General features: G+C 34.7%; 1 protein-coding gene across 1 annotated transcript; it reads right to left on the minus strand.

Moving 5' to 3' along the window:
* Positions 1–471: 471 nt before the first annotated feature.
* LOC128133738 (uncharacterized) lies at positions 472–4,306 on the minus strand. Its single transcript, XM_052771269.1, has 4 exons — positions 3,827–4,306; positions 3,430–3,721; positions 1,885–3,023; positions 472–1,269 (listed from the first exon to the last, which is right to left on the minus strand). The coding sequence occupies exons 1-4, from the start codon at positions 4,304–4,306 to the stop codon at positions 472–474; spliced, it is 2,709 nt and encodes a 902-aa protein (XP_052627229.1).
* Between the last annotated feature and the right edge of the window lie 8,076 nt (positions 4,307–12,382).

Genomic DNA, 12,382 nt, shown 5'->3' on the forward strand with positions numbered 1-12,382 from the left:
ACTTTCTTCAATTACTCTGGTACGTTTGTTCAGTACTCTATAAGCAGCTGAAGAAAATGAGTAACCAAGGAAAATTCCTTCATCCGACCTTGATTCAAATTTTGAAAGGTGATCTTTATTGTTCTTTACGAAGCATCGACAACCAAAAATATGGAAAAATTTGATGTTTGGTTTTCGGTTGTTAATGACTTCATATGGTGTTTTATGAAGATGTTTATGGATTAAGGAACGATTTTGAGTGTAGCAAGTTGTGGCTATTGCTTCTGCCCAGAAGTATTGTGGCAGATCAGCAAAGATAAGCATTGATCTTGCAGCTTCACATAGAGTTCGGTTCCTTCTTTCGACAACACCGTTCTGTTGTGGAGTGTATGGGGCTGAGAAGTTATGTTCAATTCCTTTGTCTTTGAGAAATGAATCTAGAGTATTGTTTTTGAACTCTAAACCATTATCACTTCGGATTCTTCGAACAGGTCATTTCAGCTTCAGCTCGATTTGTTTGATGAAGTTGATCATCTCTTCAGGTGCTTCTGATTTTAGTCTTAAGAAAAAGACCCAAGTAAAGCGCGAGAAACCATCAACGACAACAAGAATGTACTTCTTCCCTTGTATGGTTTGGGTTTTGGCAGGGCCACAAAGGTCTATGTGCAACAATTCTAGTGGTTCGGATACACTAGATTCTGAGATGCTTTTGTGAGTGGATCTGGAAAGTTTTCCTTTTTCACATGCAGCACAAAGAGTTTCGTTATCAAGCTTCAGGAGTGGTAGCCCTCGAACAAGATCATCGCCGATTAATTTGTTGATGTACCCAAAGTTTAGATGGGAAAGGCGATGGTGCCATAACCAACTAATATCTGCTGGGGCTTTAGATAGCAGACATATATCGGGTTTACCGTAGATAAGATCCATGTCAAGTGGATACATATTTCCGGCACGGTCAGAATCAACTATAACATCTTTTGTTTTGGCGTCCATGATCAAGCTTCGTTGTTTGGTGAAAAGAACTTCAAGATTGTTATCACACAGTTGAGAAACACTGATGAGGTTGTGTTTTAGGTCATCGATGAAGGCAACTTTCTTTATGGTAAAATTACCATTTGTTATGTTTCCATAACCTTTGATTTTTGCTTTCATGTTGTTTCCGAAGGTAACATCTTGATTGGTTTGTATAGGTTTGAAGTCACGTAAGTAGTTCCGGTTTCCTGTCATATGCTTGGAGCAGCCACTATCAATATACCATGTATCATCATTGGGTTCTCCAGCATTAAGTACCTACAATCAGACAGAAAGTTTAGGTACCCAAATCTGAATGGGTCCTGGTTTGTCAGTTGTTATTTTGGGTGCTTTGCTTGATGAATTTCTTTTATCATTTGACTTCACATTATTGTAATGGTTTGGTTTATGACAATGGAATGGTTGAGGTTTGATTTGATCTATTAAGTTTACCCAAAATGTGATTTGTTTTTGAAAGCCTGTGGGTTGATAAGATCTGTGATTTGGTGAAAGATATCCTAGATGTGAAGGTTTGTTTGAAAAGTTTTCTTCATATCTGGGATGTGATGGGCGGTTTTGAAAAGCTTTTTGATGATTATGGTTTGAAACTTTTTGATGTGATGGTTTTTGAAAGTTCCTTGAATGATTAAAAGTGATATCTTGAAAGCGGTTTTCAAAAGGTTTTGGAAAAGGTTTTGGTTTTTGTTTGGAAACCTGTTTATGAGGTATGACGTAGGGTTTAACTGGTTTCTTTGGTTGGTTTTCAAAAATGTTTGGCATGATAAGTGGGGTTTTGGTGACTTGAATGGATTTTTTGCTTGTTTGTTGTTTCTTGGAGTATTTTTGTCCCAGACTAGTTTTTCCAACAATTGATGAAGTCATTGTAGGAAAAACAGTTGGTATAGAAGTACTACCATCCTCATAAGAGGAATTTTCTCCATTCAAAAAGTTTTTGAGTTTAGTGGTTCCATCGGTATGTTTGATTTGGTGAGTTAAAGAACTGGCAGAGTTTGTTTCAGAATTTACAACTCTTTTGAAAGACTTTTTGGAAACACTGAAAGCAGTATCATCTGGACTACAGTTGATAACTGTTTCGTCATCTGAATCTTCCTCATTAAGAGATGTGAAAAGATCTGGTAGAGTAGATTCAGAGTTTTCACAATTCGTCATGTTTTCCTGTTCTGCTTGTTCAATTTCAAAGGATTCTCTTCCAATTCCTGGTCTATAATTCGTATCAATTTTGCCAGTTCCTAAGGTGTTTGCCTTTGTGAAAATATCATCACTTAGTTTTCTAGCAACTTTGATAGAATCCATATTCCATATCAGTCTTTTATTCTCGGTTTTAAGAGAATTGATTTGTTTTAAAGAATCAGTCAGTTTTTCATTTAGAATATTGTATTTATCAGTTGATTCTTGAAAGTCTTGTTTCAACTGAAGGATTTCCATTTCTAAAACATCTTTTGTTTCAGAAGAAATGATTGACTGATCTTTTAGTTCCAAATCCCTTTTCTGAATTAGGGACTGATTTAATTGTTCCAAGACGTGATTATAATCTTCTGATTTTCTTTCAACGTCTCTTTCCAATTTGCTTTTAGTTCTTGTTGATTCTCCAAATTTGAGTTGCAAGGTTTGTAACTCAGATTTGCAAATATCATAATTGACCATTGTGTCATGATATGTTTTGAGATCAGTTTCCAGACTAGTCTCAATTTTGGTTATGTGGGACTCAAAAATTGTTTTGGAAAAACCAAGTTCTGAGATCATAGACCATACCTGTTCTATGACGTTTGGAGCTCTTGAAGGTATTTCAACACCAGCTACGAAGCAGAAGTTTGATTGTGCTTGTTCATTATCAGCTTCGTCATCAGATGTTGGCCAGTATTCCACGCTTGGTTCATGGATTGCCATCAATGCTTTTTGCTTTTCTTGGTTTTCCAGTTTCTTCAATTCATCGGCTCTTTGAGCATAGTATGCTGAGTCTTTGATTTTGGTTTTGTTTTTGGCTCGGCATTCTCTGGCATAGTGATTTGTTCCTTTGCAGTTGTGACAAATGATCACTTTTTGGAAGTCTTTCAGGTGCTTGAGTTTGGGTTTGTTGGGAAGGTTGAGAATGGTTTTGTTGGAATCCAAAATTTTGGTTGTTTTGAAAACCATTGTTTTGATTGTTGTAACCTTGATTTTGGAAACCTCTGTTTTGATTTTGAAAACTGTTGTTTGGATTGTGATTATGACCTGAGTTGGGATCGTTTTGAAATCCCTGGTTTTGAAAACCTTGGTTTGAGTTATTTTGGAAAGACGGTCTTTGAGAATTTTGTCCAAAGTAAGGTCTTGGTTGAAAACCTGAGTTATTTTGTCCAAAAGACGGTCTTGGTTGAAAACTTGAGTTATTTTGTCCAAAAGATGGTCTTGTTTGAAAATTTGGTTTAAAATTTGATTGACCATGATTTGGGATAAATCTCTGGAGATTTGTGTTTGCAACCAAAGCACACAGTTGTTGATAATCTGCTTCATCATTTGAATCAGACTGGAAGGATTGGTTTTGAAAAGATGTAGTCTGATTAAAATGATTAAAGTTTTGATCATTGTAAGGTGTTTGGTTTTGAGAAGTTGTGGACACAAGAGCAAGTGGTCCTCCAAAAGCTGGAATGGTTGGTGGGTCAATCGAGGGTTCATACGATTGAAGTTCTCCATACAAATTGTACAAAGATTTGGTATGAATAGCTGGATTTCCCTGAATAATGAGTTTAACCATTTTCCAGCTTTCGAAAAGATTGTTTAAAAACTTGAGATTTATCTCGTGTTGTGTCTTTTTGATACCCAAATTGTTCATTTTAACCATAATCAAATTGAACCTATCATGAGCATCATGGATAGTTTCTGATGAAAGCATTTTGAAATTATCGAATTCATTCAAAACAGATGTTCTTTTGTTTCCGATAATTCTTTTATTTCCACAAAAACGATTTTTCAAATTTTCCCAAATTTGATTTGCGGTTAACATCATAATGTCATCCATTTGACTTAGAATACTGTGAGGTATTCCAGACACAAGTTCCTTTTTGGCTTGGAGTTCCAACTTTCTTATGATATCGGTTTGAGTGGCTTGATTCGTAGCAAGAGTAGCCATATTTTCTGGAGTAACATATGTTCCTTCTACACACTTCCAGATATCTTCATTTATAGCGTTAAGATGAAGATTCATACGGCCAACCCACGAATTATACTCTTCAGGAATAAGTATGGGTGCCCGTGAACCAGATGCTAAGCTATTTGCAATGGACACAGAGTTCATGTTGGAGTAATTTGCCAAAGACATTTTTTTTGAATTTTTTTTTAAAGGATTTCGAACAAGTGATATTAAAATGAAAAATTTTTAAAGAAAAACTTATGGAAGGTTTATAAACGCTATAACCAAAAGTTTTTCGACAAAAATTTCAAGGTAAATCACACAAGCTCTGATACCAATTGTTGGATATTATTCTTTTTATATCAGCTCAGATACCGATTGTTGGAAATATAAAAATCTGATTACCACAACAAAAGGCTCGGCTACCAGTTACTGTGTGACAGATATATGAGTTAAAGGTATAAGATATATATATATATATATATATATATATATATATATATATATATATATATATATATATATATATATATATATAAAGAATAATAATTGCGGAATAAGTATAAATATGAAAACTATAAATGACTGAAAGCTATAATAATATAAATGACTGTATTTAAATGACGTAAAGCTATAAATAATATAAATGACTGTATTTAAATAACATAAAGCTATAAATAATATAAATGACTATATTTAAATGACATAAAGCTATAATAAAGTATATAAGTATATAAATATATATCAAGTAGGTTCGTCAATAAATTAACTGAACTGGACTCATGTAACGACTGGTCGATATTTGTTCTTTGAATGGACTGGTCGATATTGGGACTCTTAGAGCGACTGGTCGATATTTGTTCAATGATCAATCCGGTATTTGATAAGTAGTAAAAAGTTCATTTTCATGTAAATGGGTTGTTTACAAAACAGTGCAAAGTACACGAGTGATGTATTTGTATACGAGTATAGGGTGTTTGAGGAGATTTGATGAGGTTGGAGTGGGTATTTGGAGGGTGTTAGGAGGTGGAATAAGGTTGTAATTTTGGTGGTGTAAGGCAACAAAGATGGTGAAGTTGAAGGAGCTTTGGGTGGTGATGGATGTAGGTTTTCGGAGTAAATCTCTCTGGATAGCCAATTCTCTCTCGCGTCTCTTTGGGGTTTCCCGTGGTCAAAATCGTCCACGAAAATTTCTACATGTAGGTAAGGTTCTGAAGAATTGATGGTGAAAATCTCCCTAGTAGTATTTTGGCTGTGTTGTGCTCGGTTTTTTGTTTTCTAACATGAAGATTCTGAACTCGAAAACAGAAATCTCTCTGGATAGCCAATACTCTCTCGCGTCTCTTTGGTGTTTCCCGTGGTCAAAATCGTCCACGAAAATTTCTGAATGTAGGTAAGGTTCTGAAGAATTGATGGTGAAAATCTCCCTAGTAGTATTTTTGATGTGTTGTGCTCGGTTTTTTCTTTTCTAACATGAAAATTATGATGTCGAAAAACAGCAAGGTGGTGATGGTTGTGGTGATTTGAAAGGGTTTTTGGAGGAGGTTTAAGGAGGATTTTTGGAGGGTGTTTGGAGAGTATTTTGAGGTTGGAAGGAGGTTGATATAAAGTGGTGATGGTGGTAAAGATGATGATCTTAAAGTTTGATGAAGAACCTTTGATGAAGATGATGAAGATGGTTGATAGTGTTCTTCATTTAACTTGTTGATCTTTATGTTCTTGATGTTTGTTGTTTGGTGATTGAGAGAGTTTTATGTTCCAGGGAATTACAAAGAAAAATGAACACTCACACACACTTTTTAACACTACAAAACTCATGTATACATATACTTGAATGAATAAATATCTTAAGCACTTGAGTTTTTTTGTTGAAAGGAAGGGTTGATCATGCAACTTGTAGTAGGAGCTAGGAAGTCAAAGTTGTAGTAGAGGTCTAAGAGAAAAAAACGTGTGATAGGGTTTTGCTTCTTCATCTTTGACTTGTTGACCTTTATTTGTAGACTTTTCCATTTGTTTGACTTTTCAACATACAACATATATATAATACATACATATAATACACACACATATATATATATATATATATATATATATATATATATATATATATATATATATATATATATATATATATTGTTGAAACTGTTTAGTCGCACAACTAAATTTTCTCGTCTATGCGTTTTCTATCATTCGCGTGTTTTCGTATTTTCCGTTTTGATCACGCATTCATGCAACCTGAAATAACTGATAATATTTGTTAGATTGTAGAAAAACAGTTCATCTTATTTCAGTGATGGTCACATACAAGGTTACATAAGAACATTTTTCAACAGTGTTCCTATCTATGCCCGATGTGGCATTTTCTATGAAACTATCTTGTACTATAAGTACTTTAGTTAGGTCTTTTACTGTCAGGAACTATCTTCTCTGGTTATGATGTAAGACCTTTTTATAAGGTCATTTTTCCCGAACTTATACGTCATGAATATCAAAGATATTGACAGTCGGCTAACTTCTATGTCGTTCTCTATTCGGATACTCTTATCATACTTTCTTTGGAGTCTATTTGAAACATGCTCTAGTCAAGTCATTGGACTATAGCAATTTAACTCCGGAGACATCTCCAAGTCTCTTTCAATGGTTGGATCACGTTATTCACCAACCACCGATACCTCAGCAAGAACGACAAACATCTTGAGACCATTGCATGAACTTACTTCCGATCTTTGCTAGGACTGCATCATATGGATGTAGGTCAAACCTTCGTGAACATACTTCCATTCCATACTAGGACTGCATCATAGGGATGTAGGTCGAACCTTAGAGAACATCACAACTTACCAATCTCAAATATACAAGAGTAAGAAAAATGTTACTCTACATTTGATAAGTGTTATAAACCTTTCTTAAAATTATGTCACTCAAGTTACAATCTTAGAGTATGACTCTACGACTTGTTTTGGAACGAAGTATGGTTTATCTTTTGATATGACCATTTCCACAGTTCATGATTCCTCCCCTTAGCCAAACAAATGAACTAAGGTGTCTTTAGAGGATCAATTATGATATGGTTTTTATAATCACTAAGATAATCATAAAACAAGATACTCAAGTACTCTCCTATCTCTTCAGATTGGAGAAACTATTATCTTTCTACCTAATTTGATTCTTTTTATTCATTATGACAATCATTGAAACCTTTCCAGTGTTTAAGAATTACACTTAAACTTGTAAGCATAACCATATTTACTAAATTTTAGTAAATCATAATGAATAACCTTATTAGCCTTTGTGGTGGACCTGACCAACGCACAACCTAGTGTACCCGATCCTGTAGTCCTTCACTTGACTCACGTGTAGATATGAACAAGGAATTAGTCTTAATTTACAAAAGATGAAAATTCTCATTCATCATACAATACAAGTTGCATGATTCCAAGTTTCTATCCAACCAAAACATGGGTGATGAGAATCTTTCCTTATTTGGTAAATTATGACACTACCACAAACGAAAGAATCAAGTCCATTTTCCAATATTGTTATTAATGAAATCATATAAATGACAATTTTTCACAAATGCCATTGTAAGGATACTTAAAATAAATAAAATCAAAAATTTTCTTTTATTTTAAAACATGCGGAAAAACTCATCCTTACAATGCAAACACATATGAAAACATGTTGTTATATATTCCTAAGCAATATATCATAACTCTTAAACAGTAGCTCAAAATTCTGATCACTGAACCATGCGATTGAAATCCATATTCACGATCATAATGAACATACCCTTTTTCAGGGTTCCTTTGATTCTTCCAAAACATCAAAATGTAATTACATTACATCACGTAATAAGAATCTCCAAAAGAGACTTCATAGAGTTAGACAATGGACTTTACCTAAAGCAGAGTCAAAATTTTGACCATACCATCCTTATGATCTTTCAGGTAAATTGGCCAGCTTCGCAAGTGTGACATCCCCATTTTCATGGCCAGAAAAGTCCGATTTTGGTTATGCATGTTTGAAAATCAGTGTAACATTTTAAGTAAAAGTGTTGCAGAATTTCTCCCAAAACAAAATATGATAAAGATTTATCAAAAGCATTTACAAATAAATGTATTTCATTAAAAGACTCGGGATGTCATGTTCGATACAGATCAAAAGCATAAACATTACAACATCGGCCTTACTACATTATTCTGTATTTACAGGCCTATAATCCCTTATCGCTCATCCAAATATCTATGCTTATGCGCCACTACTTGTAATACAAGAAACTGAGTGGGCCAGGCTTGAGAGCCTGATGAGCACATAGGGTTTTCAACCCACAATAAACAAGTTTAGTAACTTTATCAAACCAAACAAACTCGATTATCCGTTCCCGTTATCCTCACTTTACGTCCCTAAAACATCTAACACAAGGGACCTAGTCTAAGGACTTTCATCGGGGTGACAACACATTACTTAGGGATTCCTCAGCAAATCATGTCAAATAAGGCAACCATGTGGGGGATGAAGTATTGTTGGTAAATACACAGTTCAAATAAACACCTACAAGTTGCGAGCCTGCTATCGTTCCACTAGACTGTCTAGAATAGTCTGTGGTCTTCATCTATACTCCGCTAGCTAATTGGATCATCAATAACATCTATAATGAGGCCTCTTGTTATTTTATTTTGTCACACAACAACTATTACATCTACCCATGTTTTACCCAACACATTTTGTAGATACAAAATACATATACAGTTTAAATTATTTAAAACATGTATAAAATCATTCATCCAACATAGATAGCAATTATACAGATAATATGCACACACAACACGTAATTTATATAAGATACTTCATATCTATGTGTAAGCTGAAAGTAACTATGCACTCACTTGAAAAGGTGGTGATTCTACACTCGAACAACGCTTCGTTATCTCTAAGAAAATTTCCCTCGACAAAACCTAGAATCAACATCACTAGGGTTTAGTCTAACGTTAACCGCGACTAATGAATAGTCTAAATATTATTACTATTATATAAGCATGACACAATACTTTTCATCCACTATATACAGACGAGGCCAGACATGGAACACCGGTGGGTAGGGTCATTTTGGCATATAAGCACTTCTGAATCCAGCCACCTAAGCAACCCTCCAAACCGGAACCCCGTACTGCGAGTGGTTAAAAAGGTATTATAACGACATTATTAACTCCTAATAATAGCCCAATTAAATATTCTAAGGACATAATAACATTACTATAATTATTTAAAGGCTATATTAAAAATTCATAGGCTTAGCTCACTTACAACGGGTTTTAAAGAAAACCGGGCTTTACTCGGAGCAGTGTTTCTAAACCGAAAGACCCTTTTTTCTCGGGAATCTAAGAGCCTTGGTGTCACACCCCAAACCCAAGAACGGCGGAAACATTATAGGGAGGAGGACGTCATGTACAGTATCACAACAATGAAAAGTAGTAAACAAGCAACAACATCATCCATTGCATTAATAATATAATTATTATACAAGTGTGTTCTGTCAAATTTTGATAAACACTAAAGCATAAATCAAAATGAAAGATGAGTCTTGAATGAGCTCCATCTTCCCTAATCCTTGCATCGGTACCTGTCTATGATGAGCTGAGGATACAAGTAATTTTGAAAGCGAGTATCAGCTTTGAAGCTGGTGAGATCATAAGTATTTTAGTGTCTTAATTTGTATGTAAGTATTTGTATGTAAGAATTTGTAAGTATTGAAAATGTATGTAAATCGTAAGTATTGAAAATGTATGTAAATCGTAAGTATTGAAAATGTATGTAAAACAACTATAAACGTTTGAAAAACTCTAGAAATCCCTATGATTCCTACTATTATAATAGGGAGTCTTCTACCAAGACTTAACTGATCTTTATGTAGCCTTCTACCAAGGCATCTAGTGTGTGTGTGTCTCTAGTAAGAATGTGTATTTTCCCAAGTCTGACTATTATTAAAAAAAAATATAGTTTTCTACATTACTGTGTGTCGTGTGAATATTCACGAAGTGAATGTAATGGGAAAAATGAAATAGTACTACGGTGTATTGCCGAACTACAACCGTACCAATTACCTTAAGTCTAGGGTAATTCTTCTAAGTACTGTAGCATTTGTAATAAATAACTACATCGGTACTCAACTGCCTTATTTGAGGGATAAGGTATAATGTGATGTTTAGATCCCAGACTATACGCTCCCCTATCAAAGGGATTTTGGGACCTACCCACGACCCCTGCATTTATGCAATCCGTGAGCATCCACATTACTATGATCATGTATACTCGATATAACTATCACAATTGTGTTGTGATTCATCGGTATAGTTAGATCCTGAACTGGTTCCATACTATAGCACCTAGCGACGTCTGTTCTATGTATATGTAAGCATACTCATGTAAGTGTGATCATGTAATTGTACTCATGTAAGTGGGATCATGTAATAGTATAGTAGTGTACTGTAATGTTCTATGTGTGCTAGCTGTAATGTGTGTTCTCTCTCTATCTAGCAAGTATAGTAATGTACTGTAATGTTCTAGAAAGTTTTGACTCATGAATGAACTGACTCATTGTATGATATCACGTTCTAGTAATAGTTCTAGTGTCTTCCTAACCTACCCATATGGGAGTTTACTTGTAATCTAACCGGTACGCATGAACATTGATGTATACCCTTGCTACCCAATGGCGTTGGTTGAACAGGAAAGACCTTTTATGACTATATATTTACACATGATATATAACTAATATTTAAATGACCTTCGCACCAGTACTCGATATCCCACCAAACCACATCTAAATCGAGGAAAAGGAAACAGGGTGGATAGCCTTCCTAAGTCTTTTAAACATTACTTATATAACTATGCATATAGAGGCATGCAATTTATAATATAAAAGCATAAAATAATTTTTGTAAAACCTTTCAACATAATTATTATCTAAGAAAAGATCGACTTGATGTCAATCGATAAAACGGTTTGAAGGCATGGGTTTGATAAAACAATTTAGTATAAAGAAACATTTGTTTGAAACACAATTGTAAATAAGTTTGAAATAAAACATACAGAGTAAAATGTACAGTGTAATAAGGAGTTTTAAACACAAAAAGTGTTTATGAAAAACATTTGAATGAAATTGTTTGATAAAACGGCTAATGAGTAGCCAATCATTTGAATGCTGCTTATTAATCACATGTGATTGATATAATAATTAGCTTAACTCTACTTGTATCCCCCCATGAAACATTTAAAAACAGTTAAAACATTAATTAAGGGGTATGAACTCACCTGTTGTGGGTGATACGGATGAACTGAAGAGATAGGACTGCTAGGCGCCAAGTGAAGACTTTAGACACACACAATGGTCCTAATTACATATGAAGACATATTTATATAAACAATTAGTTATTATCACATTAATTAAACATGTAAAAACATCCTAATTCAAGGAAAACACTTTTGGTCAAGTGCTAGGAGGCTAATGGGTTGCAACAAAGGAGTGCAAGACCTCTTATGCGAGTTTATGGTCAAAAGACCATATGTGTTGGAGTTTATGTCCCAGGGGAGTAAACTCCTGGCCATAAACTCTCTCTTAGGTCACAAAATCAAGCTTAACATTATTACAACTTAAGTGGTGAAGAGCTTCTAGTCTTAAACAAGTGTTTGGGTGGGTTTATGGCCTTAAAATGGCCTTGCTTGTTGTTCACGGCCCTGGGACCACTCCCCCATGATTTTATGGCTGTAAACTCATTGTAAGGAGTACCATTTGATGTTTTGAGGTTCTTAACACTTCAAGGATATGATCTATGTTGGTTTCTAGGCATAAGGAAGGAGTTAGGGTGCCATTTGTCCCATTTATAGGGGTTTACGGCCCAAGAACTTGTCTTGGCCGTAAACTCCTTTATCCTTGTGATTCATTATGTTTTCTAGGCTATAAACACTTTAGGGTACATGTCTAAATTAGTCTCTTGTCTTAAGGAAGGTTTTTAAGGCATTTTAACACTTAAAAATGGAGTTCACGGCCCAAGAACTTCCTTGGCCGTGAACTCACTTCTAGACTTGATTCTTAATTGTTTTGTGGTCTAAAACATGTAATGGTGGCTTCTAGTTTGAGTTCTAAGGCTTTGAGGGACATTAGGCACACTTTTGGCCCTTAAAAAGGAGTTTACTCTCCAAGTGTTCTTGGGCGGTAAATTCCCGAATCTTGGGCTTTGATCCGATTTTGATGTTATAAAACACAAT

Source organism: Lactuca sativa, chromosome 4 (genome assembly GCF_002870075.4).
Source record: "Lactuca sativa cultivar Salinas chromosome 4, Lsat_Salinas_v11, whole genome shotgun sequence".
Lineage (NCBI taxonomy): Eukaryota > Viridiplantae > Streptophyta > Magnoliopsida > Asterales > Asteraceae > Lactuca > Lactuca sativa.

What these genes read in the sequence shown, in the direction of transcription:
- LOC128133738 (XM_052771269.1), bottom strand. Translation starts at nt 4,306, where the DNA reads ATGTCTTTGGCAAATTACTCCAACATGAACTCTGTGTCCATTGCAAAT. An exon ending in ATAGGTTCAATTTGATTATG is followed by an intron (nt 3,722 to 3,826) that starts GTTAAAATGAAC and finishes CTCATTATTCAG; the next exon opens with GGAAATCCAGCTATTCATAC. An exon ending in GAGATTTATCCCAAATCATG is followed by an intron (nt 3,024 to 3,429) that starts GTCAATCAAATT and finishes ACAACTGCAAAG; the next exon opens with GAACAAATCACTATGCCAGA.